The sequence below is a fragment of the Rhipicephalus sanguineus genome, chromosome 10, assembly GCF_013339695.2.
Source record: "Rhipicephalus sanguineus isolate Rsan-2018 chromosome 10, BIME_Rsan_1.4, whole genome shotgun sequence".
Taxonomy (NCBI): Eukaryota; Metazoa; Arthropoda; class Arachnida; order Ixodida; family Ixodidae; genus Rhipicephalus; species Rhipicephalus sanguineus.
This window is the reverse complement of record NC_051185.1, coordinates 128803847-128816435: the sequence shown is the minus strand read 5'-3', so window position 1 is coordinate 128816435 and position 12589 is coordinate 128803847. Positions and strand designations below refer to the sequence as shown.

Here is a 12589-nt window from a genome sequence, read left to right as displayed (position 1 = left end):
GCGTGACCTTATTATGATGTCTATAATCAACGCAGAATCTGATACTGCCGCCCTTTTTTTGTTCACCAGTACAACCGGGTAGGCCCACGGGCTGTGTGAAGGTTGCATTACGCCACGTTGAAGCATATCGTTCAGCTGCTTGTTAATGACACGACGTTCAGCGTGAGAGACTCGATATGTACGCTGGCGCAAAGGTTCATGGGTTCCGGGGTCAATGTGGTGAACGATGGCAGACCTGCGGCCCAAAGAATGTTGGTTATGGTCGAATGACGTCCTGAAGCGATCGAGTAGCTCCACGAGTTGGCTACGCTGAGCAGGGGTGAGTTCAGAAACCAGAGGTAATGCTGTTGACGTCAGGAGTTGTCGAGCCATCAGGTAGTGTCACGGTCTCTAGATGGCTAAACACAACACAGGAACACCGAGCACAACGAAAAAAATGCTCTATGCGAGAAATAGCTAAACTATATACATAACTGGAGAAGTGGCGAAAGGCGGGCTAGTTGGTACACAACTTAAAACTTAAGAAGTTGAAATACCTCCAGCCACAAATTCTTGGAGGAAACCCGACGTTTCGAGACCGGCTTGGTCTCTTCTTCAGGGGTGACTGTGCTGATCAGGGGGGCTTCGTCGCAGCTTGTTTTTGGCTCCGCCTTTCTTTTTCCCTCACATTCCGGAGGCCGTGCACGTAGATCGGAGGCATTGTTCCGAGGGACCGGTTCACATTCGCAGGTGTGTTCTGGATGTGCCACGACTCGAGTAAGAGCCTCCTTCCCAGATTCCTTTCCGTTTCTATGATGGTAGCGCCCTCGAAGTCAATTTTGTGGTCGTGCTTCTCGCAATGCTCTGCAAGGGCACTGCGTTGCATTTCCATCTTTCTGACGTCGTTTTTGTGTTGGCGCATTCTTTCCAGGAAGCACTTACTCTCGCCTATGTAGCTCGCTGGACAGTCAGCACATGACACTTTGTAGACCACGCCCTGGTGTTGCTCCCGGGATGGTCGATCTTTCGGCCGCGGTAGTAAGCGAGCGAGCGTTGAGGCCGGCTTGTGAACCACCGTGACCCCAGCTTTTCCGAGAACCCTGGCGAGCTGTTCGCTAGTTCCCGGAACATACGGGATGACGACTCGTTGGGCTGGTTTCTTCGATACCATTGTATCCGGTGGGGTGGCCAGCGTGGGAGGAGGGTCGCGTGTGTCGTTCGCAGGTGCGTCTCCGCGGTGGGGAAGCTGGTCTCTCGGCATGCGGCGTGCCACACGGCGGATGAAAGCTGTCGTGTATCCGTTCTTTCTTAACTCGGCCACGATCCTCTCTTCTTCTCTCTTTCTCTCCCCTTCTGATGTGCAAATGGCTCTTGCTCGTGAAAAGAGTGCCGACACCACGGAAGCTTTGTGGGCAGTGGGGTGACTCGAAACTTGAAACTGAAACTTGAAACTGAAACTGAAACTTGAAACTGAAACTTGAAAAACAGCGCAAAGACAGGACGAAGGAAGTGACACAAGGACGGGCGCGGACTGCCAACTGAAATATTTTTTATTGGCGAAACCAACAATAAGCAGATGGACGAAAAAGTGAAAAAAATCACAGCATATCCACGGAGTGGATGATGATGAGTGGGCGAAGCTGCGGAGGTTCATCGGTAAACCGTGAATCTTCCGTGAATTCTGCCCAGTACATCATCACCGACGTGAGATCGGGCGCGTTTTACTAAAGGTTCGATGAGTTATGACGACTTGCAGCTCACTTTAATTTTACATGTACGCTGTGAATTTTCATTGTTTAGAAAACCATTGCTTTAGAAAACATCTGGCGTCTTTCGTTAAGCAGCTGGCGTCTTTTCGTTTTGCTTTAGAAACATCTGGCGTCTTTTCGTTTTGCTTTTAGAAAACATCTGGCGTCTTTCGTTGGTTTATTTCATCAATCAACGGCGTTCTGAACAAAATTTTTATTGTTTAATCACGCACAGGAGAAATCTCACCAGGCACTACATTGGAGGTAAACAATGGCTGCTAATGGGAATGAGAGACAGAAGAAGTCGGCTTTTAGCTAACACTTACACTTCTACTAACGTTTCCTACTGGAACATGCAAATGGCTGCTAATGGGGAGTGAGAGACAGAAAAATTCAGCTTTTAGTTAACGCGCACGCTGCGAATTTTTTATTGTTCAACAACGCACAGGAAAAATCTCCCACCGGCACCACCTTGGAGGTCAAGATCTGGTGCTAGCGTTACGACTGGTTACGCACTACGACTACGACAACTACGAGGGACGAACGGGTGCCGCTTTAAGGAGCTTCGCCCCTAAAAAACATGGCTGATCCCTCCGTCATAGGAATCGGTATAACACGAAAGTGAAACATGTCTTCACAGAAGTAGTGCTTTATTGTGTAGTGATATATGAGAGTTTGTACAATGTCTATTCGTGTTTGGCAGCTATAGCACCGTTTGACGTGGATGCACCCATGTTGACAGCATGTCTCTATCGCGACGACTAACGCCCATGATCATGATTAAACCGTTGTGTGTGGTAGCTGACGGTGTGAACATATACTTGGACACAGCGAATCGTGAATCCCGCGTAAGGATGATATCAACAAGCTCATAATCAACACTGGTACCGGGTATGCACTTCTTCAAAACGTCGTCAATTAAGGAGAGAAACGGCACGGTGTGCGCTTTCTAGTAATGGGTAGCCGACGCCTGTGTTCATACATACATAACACCCACTGCGCTTCAGCAACACGGGAGCTAGAGGTTCGTAGCCTGAGCCGCAAACGCGTGCGTCCCGCTGGCGTCTGTCTCGCAAGCGCTGCTCTCGCTCCACCAAGGCACGACATTCGCCCGTCGAAATCGCATCCTTTCTGCAACGCATATTGCAGCAGTTTTCTTAGTCGGTGCTCTCGCAATTGAAGCAGTCGGCGGCGGAGAAATCCCGTTGGTGCACGTGGAAGCTGCACTACTCCGATGAGCCGATGCAGGCTAACACGAAGCCAAAGGCAAAGAACGTAACTGCGTCAAGGGTGCCTCGGCGGCGCCAGCGCGGCCAGTCTACCTCTCTGGTATCGAGACGCTTTAACCATGACCTCCGATATCGCGCGCAATCTCGGAGTAAGCGCTAGTAAGTGTCGATCGTGAAGCGTTACTTCTTTTCACATCTCAGAGACGGCGGCCCCGCCCCGTTCCGCTCGTCGCGAAAGAGAATGTGTGAAAGATATAAGGCGCGTTCGCGCCGCGTCTAGCATCTCCCGAGTTAGCTTAGTCGGTAGGGCGTCGGGCGCTTGCCGTCGCGGCCGCAAAGTCGCGTGTTCGATTCCCAGCGGGGTATCTTTTTCTTGGTTTTTTTCTTGCTCACCCGTTGGCGTCCATTGTATCAACGTCATATCCGTGACGGATGTACTTGGTGGACCCCGGCATAAAACACTTTCGTGTTGAAATACGATAAGGTTGCAAGAGTTTTTGTCACCTGCGTGACGTATTTCTTTCTTTAGCAATTCGAGTGACGGAACGCTAATACATCGATCACCCCTTTGGTGGATGACAAAGGCCTCAAATATCTCCAGCGCGCGCCTTTGACGATAGCTTTTTAGAATAATGACGTCAGAGACTGGGGGTGCACCCATGCCTGGCACAATGAGTGGCCAAATTACTACCGATACCAGTCCTTAATGAGTTGGCATGTTCGCGAAGCCTCTCATTGATGCACCGCCCAGTCTGTCCCAAGTACACAGTGCCGCACGAGCACGGAACTTCATACACGACGCATGTCGCGCACTCGACAAATGGCTTGGCGTGCCTCTTCTCACTCTACTTCCTTCCCTTTCGTTCGAACGGCGGCACATGCCGCCCAGCTGCCTTCCTGACCCGACGTGAAACACCGTGTATGTAGGGGATCACTGCCACATTGCCGTTCGGCTCTCGTTCCTCCCGAGTACGACGCCCCTGTGCCTCCGTCAGTAGCACCTCAGCCAATGACATAAGCAGCTGTCGTGGAAATCCCGCAGCCAGGAGCCTTTCGATTTGGTTTGATAAACTAGGATGCACCAAATGTGCGCAGGAGCGGAATAGGGCATTCCTGATGGCGGATAGTGAGTGCAATGCCTCTTTTCACAGACCTTCGAGTGTGCGGAGCTGAACGGCAGAAAACACTTTTTTGATCGGGGCGAATATTCCCAGCAGTCTTTCAGCACACCAGCGAATTGTGCTCCAACAGTATTAGGTTTCTGGACTCGGTCCTGACTTTCAACACGACCACGTCTGCTGAGAATATTCGCCCCGATCAAAGATCGCGTCCGCGAAGTGCGCTGCTTCACCGGAGCACGACCGTCTGCTGCACCGTCGGGTACCCGTAGTTGCCGGTCACCGCCGAGTCAGGTACTTGCAGCGGCTGTACCGCTCGTCGTCTGGGGCGCGACCCACGGAGCACAGCCGCAGAACATCTGCGCGTCCTCAGGAGAAGAGTCTCGCTGGTGCGAGCTGGTCACCTTCCTGGTCACGCCTCTTAGGTCACAGTACATTGCTGCGAAGGCTGGGGCACTTTTCCAGGAACTCTGCTGGCGGACCTCAGGCGAACGCCTTGCCGCTACCACCGCTCGTCTGCCCCTCTTCCCGTTCCAAGCGCGCTCTGCCTATTCTCCTCCTCCTCCTCGCCGGCCACGTCGCCTCTGGTACCCCTTCTTCTCCCTCTTCTTCTTTGCGTTCTTTTTTCAATTCTCTTTCAATGTATGGCCTTCTTCTTTCTTTATTCTATATTTCTTCGTTTGATATCCATCTTTTCTCTAATTTCTTCATCTTCTTCCGCCTCTTCTCCCAAAAGTCGACAAACTCGTGACAGGCAGGTGACTGGAGTAAACAGAATCTTATCCTCAAGGTGGCCTATGACAGTCATAATGGTATTTAGCGCAAACACTAGACAATAGACAAAGGAGAGGACGTGGACGCAGCGCATGACTGACTTGTTCCAACTCGCCCAACAAGCAATGTTGCTGTGGCCTATGAGTTCGCCACGGAAGAAGGTGGCTGGGAAGAAAACGGGTTCGTGAAAGAGGTGGAGCCGCAAGAGTTTTTAAAGACGATAGTCTTTCTTGGGATACTTAAACGGAGAAAATTTGGTCTGTCTGTCTTTCTGTTTGTCGGCACGTCACTCGATTCAGCCACCCGGCCAAAGTTGAACCACTTGCTTACCGCCCACCCAGCTTGAACTGGTACGACTGTTCATACTTGTGAACGTTGTCGATGAGAAAGTAAATATTACGCATATCTGAGGCGCAACATCACTAGGTAAGTATTAGGTGGTGTGTTCCTTTAATAAAAAATGCATTCATACGTAATTCTAAAGACCCTAGTTCCTTAAGCTGCGCTGAAAATGCGACTGCGCTGAAACTTGCCTTCCTCCGTGCACTCTGCACGAGCTCATCGTTGTGTTTCGGTTTCGGTTCTGTATTGCACTGTACGAATGCCACGGGGCGCTGCTCTGGCATTCCTGTTTTACCCAGGCGACGTGTACATAAAAGAGTGTGTGGAGAGTACTCGTTGAGTGCGGACGTTTCTTCTGCTTCAGCGCTTCGCGCCAAACCGCGTGTTCGGGCTGGCTGGCGTCCCCGCCGGTCGCTTTGGTCACCGCCGGTCTTCGCCTGCTGGTGCGCCGGGACTACCAGCCCGCAACACAGCACTCATGTTTCCCGACGTATTACCAGATGGCGTCCACATCTCACGCAGCGCCTCTTCTATCGTCTTTACACGACATTTGCAGCGAAGCACGCAGATACGCGGCCAATTTTTATTGTGAGAACTGCGAATGGGTGAAGGAAGCTCTTGCGAGAGCCCAAAGCTTCGGAGGGTGTAAGCGGGGCGGTGACAGAGGACGCGTGGTCGCAAGAGTGGCACTAGAACAGAAAACAGAGGAGGGATGTGAGTGTCCGCAGCGACGATGACTCGAGAAGATAAGATCTGGTCAGAGGGCCCGTCATACATCGGCGCTTCACACATCGGTAGTTCACACATCCGGGACAACTCTAGTTCGGAAAGCGCGCAGTCAACAACAGCACGGTGAGTGGAAAGGAAGTCTCAGCCCAAGATGACGTCTTGCGAACATGGTGAAAATACGACGGATTCGACTCTATACAAAACGTTCTGTATGACTATCCGAGCTGTGCACACCACAGAAGGTTGGATGTGGTGCGCAGTTGCCGTACGGAGAGAGACGTCAGAAAGCGGAATCGTAGTCTTCTTTACCTTCCGGCAAAATTCAACACTCGGCACAGCTACGCCATCAATGCACACGGCTATTTCATTAGCGGGTAAAAATCGTGGCCTTCAAGCTTCCGGTATGAGCGCAGCTCTTGCCTCGGGGGCTGCGATGGTCAGTTTTCCGCTTGGACGGGTGGGGGTCGACGAACCATAGGAGAAATAGAACGGCGCCGTGGTGAGAGCGACCGACACCTGTCGAAGCCGCGACGACCTGAAGCCGCCGATGAGCGCCGCCGTAGCTCAGTGGTCGAGAATCGGACGCGTTATTCGAAGGTCGCAGGTTCGGTCGCTGCCGGTGACAAGTTATCTTTTCGTCCACTTTACTTTCTTCACATTTATATCCTAATTACTACAAATAGCAGCCTCTATACCTTCTGTGGCATTATTAGTCTTTTAGCAAGTCACGGAAATACGGTACGCAAATACGGTAAGGCAGCACGGTACCGCTCCTCCTTTCCCGGTCGTTGAGCGGCCAAAGCACAACCAGCGGGAAAGGAGGAACGCTACCGTACTGCCTTACCGTATTTGCGTACCGTATTTCAGTAACTTGCTAAAAGACTCTAATGTCTGTTAGTTCACACAAATATATGGACAATATAGAAGCTCCGCCACGGTGGTCTAGTGGTTATGGCACTCGAGTGCTGACCCGCAGGTCGCGGGATCGAATCCCAGCCGCGGCGGCTGCATTTTCGATGAAGGCGAAAATGTTTGGGGCCTGTGTACCTAGGTTTAGGTGCACGTTAAAGAACCCCAGGTGGTCGAAATTTCCGGAGCCCTTCACTACGTCATCTCTCATAATCATATTCTGGTTTTGGGACGTTAAACCCCAGATATCATTATTATTATTATTATTTTCAGAGCATTTAGAGATAAACAGCACAAGTAGACATACGTAGGCGTTATGAAAACATCAATATTATTTGGTGGGATTTAACGTCCGAAGCCATGGTATGATTATTAGGGACGCCGTAGTGGAGGCGTCCAAAAATTTCGGCATTATAAAAATAGTTGTAAACATTGTACTAGCCCACAATTCATAATTATAGCACTATACTGAACTAAAACGGAAGCTGTGCGAGATTGTGGTTGAACATACTTTTGCCATGTGGACACCGCAACCCGGACGGAGGCCTTGATCTGTTCCTTTTACTCCTCCGTCCAGTTTGCGCTGCCCACATAGCAGGAGTATATACCGAAAAACAAAGCGGTCATTTGCCGTAACCTTGCTTTCTAGTAACAAGGCTGCGTGCATTTTTATGCAACATTGTAGCACTGGCACCAATCTTGCGGTGACGGGTAGCTAGCTTTGCACATGTAGAAATGACATTTCTATAATTATTTATGGAATCACACTCACCGTGTCCCATATGAGGATGTCGAAATCACCGGCGAGGCTATTATTGAAGTGCATGCTGATGTAGAGGTTGAGGAAGTCACAGAAGTGGTGGTACATGTTCACAGCTGGAAATGAACATACACACTAAATCCAAAAGAAGTTGCCTGGAGGGCATTTGGCAAGTCGATCAATGGACCCATTTTCTGTGTCATAGTTAAACCAAGAAAAGTACGATTATTTGTACTTCTTAATTAAGAGGTAACGGCCATTGAAAGTGGACGACAACCCAACATGTTACCCAGTATACATTGTGTTATAAGTCCCTTCATTATTGCCTTCTGGTATGCTGCCACAAAAACTTCGTGTTTTTGCTTAACGATGGCCTTACAAAACTACAGAAATATGTATGTCACTGCATTGTATTGTTGTCACAGAATACATTGCACACACCTTGTTTCGAACTTACTGTCGGCTGCATTACTAACACCGAAAGAAAAGTGTTTCCTACTGGGCCACCCCTTGTGTTGAAAGCACAATCACACATGAAACCTCTCTGCTGCAACAATTCCACCTCATGGCTTACAAGGTTATTACGATTGCTTTAAGTGTTTCCTACCATCATCATGAACACTACTCCATTTGAATGCAAGAAAGCTGGTCTTTTCTACACTTTTCATTGCATAACATCAAGCCAAGACAGGATTTGTTCTTCTGCTGGTTGGACTGTATCTGTAAAACCTAGCAACAAGCAAAGTACCATTGTTGTTAATATACACAAAAAGCACATATGAACAAGATACTATTACACAGCATGATGTGCTTCAAGTGTTCATTTGTTCGAGAATTAATGTGTAGAACGCTTTATAATTAAGTTTTAGTGTGCATGTCAACTTGACTGCAGCTTTTTATGACAGCCTGTATATGATTGGATTTCATTTTATTACCTTAAAGACCATAAGGCCCGGGTAAAATGCATGTGCAATAAAAGGCAGGTGTTACAGTGAAATACAAATGTGCAGCATGTCCAGAAATTCCGAATGACGTGCGGTGGCAGCAGCATTGCAGAAATAAAAGATGGCTGATCCCTCCATTATAGGCATCGGTATAACACGAAAGTGATACGTGTCGTCACCAAAGTAGTTGATTGTTTATAGTGCATCAGTTTTGAGAGCTTACATTGGTTATGAGAGTTACTAGTTCCACTGTTGTTTGGCAGGTATAGCACCTCTTGGAGTGAACGCACCCAGCCTAGTGGCACATCTCCGTACCGACAACTACCGCCCGTGATCATTATTTAACCCTTGCAGCGGCTGAAGTTCTTAACATATACATAGGCACCGCATATGGCGAATCCCGTCGAAAGATGGTATCAAGAAGCACACAATAAACACTGATACTCGATATATGCACTCCTTGAAAGCGTCGTGAAACGCAAAGAGAAACGCTACGCGCGTCGTGTCTTCCCTCTAGCCTGGCCGTTAATTCTCACAAGGCGAGCGAGGAACGCGGTGCGACAGCCATGGCTAGCGTCGGAGAGCTATTTTTCGATATGGATGATTGCTATGAGCGAGGCTTGGGCTAAAACCGTCACCTCGGGGTGTGTTAAAGTGTTGACGAAATTGCACTTGTATTGGAAAAGCGCCGAATGGGACGGTCGTAGCAACGGCACTCTTTTTTTTTTTTCAAGCGTGGTGGCATCTAGCTCATAGCATCTATCCATCCATCGATCCAAGAGCACTGTGAGAGGAAAGTGTTAAAGATAAAAGGCGCGTTCATGTAGCCTCCGTTATGTGAAAACGTGGCTGGAAGACAGAGGGATTTATGTACCACGGGGAAGCATGTGTTTCCTGTGTAATAAGCTTGAAACTATTGAACATGTATACATTGATTGCAATATTGCCATATTCTCTTGGGACATATTGCAGAGGACCTTAAAGATAGAATTACCTCTTAATCCGCACGGAATTGGCTTCTTGCCCTTGGAATGTTCTGCTCCGCATTTGGATGTTATCTTATTACTAGGTCTGCATTCGGTAATGGCGCAGCATGTTAGCATATAGACACTGTGATTTTAAAGTTCCATCTGTTCATGAGTGTTTGTGGAAATTGTTGTCAAAGTGCGTGATGTGTATAAGAAGACTGACTGTGATGAAGATGTGATATCTTTGTTTCATGCATTAACGCACGTGAAACGGGTATGATGTGTGATTGTTAGACTATCTTGGCCTGTGGTCGAGAAGACAATAAAGAAAAAGAAACTTTGGCGGCAGCTCAGTGGGCTAAAAGCCCGCCAGCTATCGTCGCGGTCTGGGAGGTCATGGGTTCGACTCCTGACAATGGAACATTTTCTTAGTTTTTTCTTCGCCATCTGATGCCCTTCATTTTGCTGACGTATTTCCGTGACGTAAATACGTTACGAAAGTCTTGGTGGACCCCGGAATAAAACACTTTCGTGTTAAAAGTCATACTTTACATCACTACTGATATTTCTTTCCAATTTTCGCTTTTGAATTTTGCTTTTACGCTGACCCAAGAACTGTTCCCCAAACCCCAGTTTAATACCCACCAAATGCTTTGCATCTATCAAATGTACTGACAAATTCTGAACAAATGCAATAGCGTCTCCTCACGTGATAAAGTGAACAGTGAAGCAGTGTCAACACATTTGTGCATTATATCGCCGTGCGACTCACACGACATATCTTCCAGCATATATTCACCAGTTTCATTCTTGGAACTTTCTTATTTCGTGCTTGCATGCTCACACACCAAGTCTGCCACTGGGACCTTGCACTTGCACTTGTATTGGAAAAGAGACTTGTATTGGGACCTAAGGCCTTGTGGCCTTAAGTCCCAGTGGCGCTTTAACCATGATCCCAGACGCTTTAACCATGACCTCCGATATCGCGCGCAATCTCGGAGTAAGCGCTAGTAAGTGTCGATCGTGAAGCATTACTTCTTTTCACATCTCACACACGGCGGCACCGCCCCACTCCGCCCTCCGCGAAAGAGAATGTGTGAAAGATATAAATGTACGACACGAAGGGAAAATGGAAGAAATAGGGAGTGCAAGGCCAGTATTTAGTACATCTTCAAATTGCTATAAAATCAAGTGACCGGTCAATTAACCGCGTTAACAAATATAAGCCAGCATGCATGAGCCAAGAATCGCTCACCTTACAAAATGCATGTCTTTACTACATTACTGAATCGTTACTGACCGGCAGGGGCGTAGCCAGAAAATTTTCTTCGGGGCAGACAGAGGAAAAATTTTAGCTGAAAGGAATTACTCATGTAAAGGGCTAAACAAAGTCATCAACAATGCGTGTGAAATAGACAGCAAATCAGTACTAGCAAGGATAGGCCCGAAACCACAGTCCAAAAAAACATGGCTGATCCCTCCGTCATAGAAATCGGTAAAACACGAAAGTGAAACGTGTCTCCACAAAAGTAGTGCTTATGATGGTACGCGTTTAGCGTTGAGTCCGCGGAGCGTTTAATGAATAAACAGCACAGGTTCAGCGACCAGCAGTCCGAAGCGGAGCAAGCACGAGCACCAACAACCGTCCTCGTCTTCGTCTTTCACTGGCGCCCCTGTTTGCGCCCTATCCATTCTACAAATCACTCCCCCGCAGAAAAGGAGCCATCCTGGCGACTTAAGGAACAGGGACGACTGGTGGGTCGTAATGCGGCTTCAGTCGGTCGACGTGAACAATCTCACGGCCACGGCGGCGCCGGTCTGCGGATGGTTGAACGGGCTCGACAACATAGTTGACGGGAGAGGCTTGACTTAGGACGCGGTAGGGGCCTTCATACTTCTGCAGTAGCTTTGTGGAAAGGCCAGGAGCAGAGGAGGGAACGCGAAGCCACACCAATGTTCCAGGCGAATATGACTGGGGAGGCAGGTTTGCGTCATGGAGGTCCTTTTGGCGTGCTTGGTCTTGTGCGGTTAAGGAACGTGCGAGCTGCCTGCATTCCTCGGCGTAGGTGGCGACTTCAGATAGAGTTGTGGACTCTGAAGCGTCCGGGCGGTACAGAAGAATGGTGTCCATAAATGAGGAAGGTTCGCGGCCGTAAAGAAGAAAGAAGGGAGAAAATCCTGTCGTAGACTGAGTAGCGCTATTGTAAGCGTACGTAACAAAGGGTAGTATGCGGTCCCAGTTGGTGTGGTCAGCGGAGACGTACATGGACAGCATGTCGCCTAGTGTGCGGTTAAAGCGCTCAGTCATTCCGTTGGTTTGTGGATGGTAGGCGCTGGTTGTCCGGTGCACAACGTTGCATTCACGGAGGAGGGCTTGTACGGCATCAGAGAGGAACGTGCGTCCGCGGTCGCTGAGTAGCTCGCGAGGCGCGCCGTGGCGAAGAACAAGTTGGTGAAGTATGAATAAGCCGACTTCACGTGATGTGGCCTCTGGCAGCGCGGCAGTCTCAGCATAGCGTGTCAGATGATCGATAGCGACGATCACCCAGCGGTTCCCGTCTGGTGTGTACGGAAGGGGGCCGTACAAATCAATTCCGATGCGATCAAAAGGCCGGGAGGGACAAGGCAACGGCTGGAGCGGTCCAGTGACTATACGTGGGGGGCTTTTCCGGCGCTGACACTTGGAGCATGAAAGCACGTATTGGCGAACGAAGCGGTACATGCCACGCCAGTAGTACCGCAGCCGGAGGCGTGCATAGGTTTTGATTACACCAGCGTGGCCGCATTGGGGATCCGCGTGAAAGGAGGCACAGATATCGGCCCGGAGGTGGCGAGGAATCACCAACAACCACTTGCGACCATCAGATAGATAGTTGCGGCGGTATAGGAGCCCATCGCGGATGGTGAAATGTCGAGCTGTGCGCCGCATCGAGCGAGTGGCGGTACGTGGTGAGGGCTTAGATAGGAACTCCATTAAAGAGACTATCCAAGGATCCTGACGCTGCTCAGAAGGCATGTCAGCGTGTGTAAGGGCCGCAGAATCGTAGCTGGAAACAGACCCGTTGCCACAGTCATGGGGAAGGGGAGAG

At 49.3% G+C, this 12589-nt stretch overlaps 1 protein-coding gene across 1 annotated transcript in view; it reads right to left on the bottom strand.

Annotated features, from left to right (window-relative positions):
- Window positions 1-12589, bottom strand: part of LOC119406732 (EGF domain-specific O-linked N-acetylglucosamine transferase) — a 346078-nt gene that overhangs the window by 172712 nt on the left and 160777 nt on the right. Inside the window, exon 9 of the mRNA XM_049420193.1 lies at window positions 7601-7704. Coding sequence (XP_049276150.1) covers window positions 7601-7704 — 104 coding nt within the window. The remainder of the gene's footprint in view (window positions 1-7600; window positions 7705-12589) is intronic.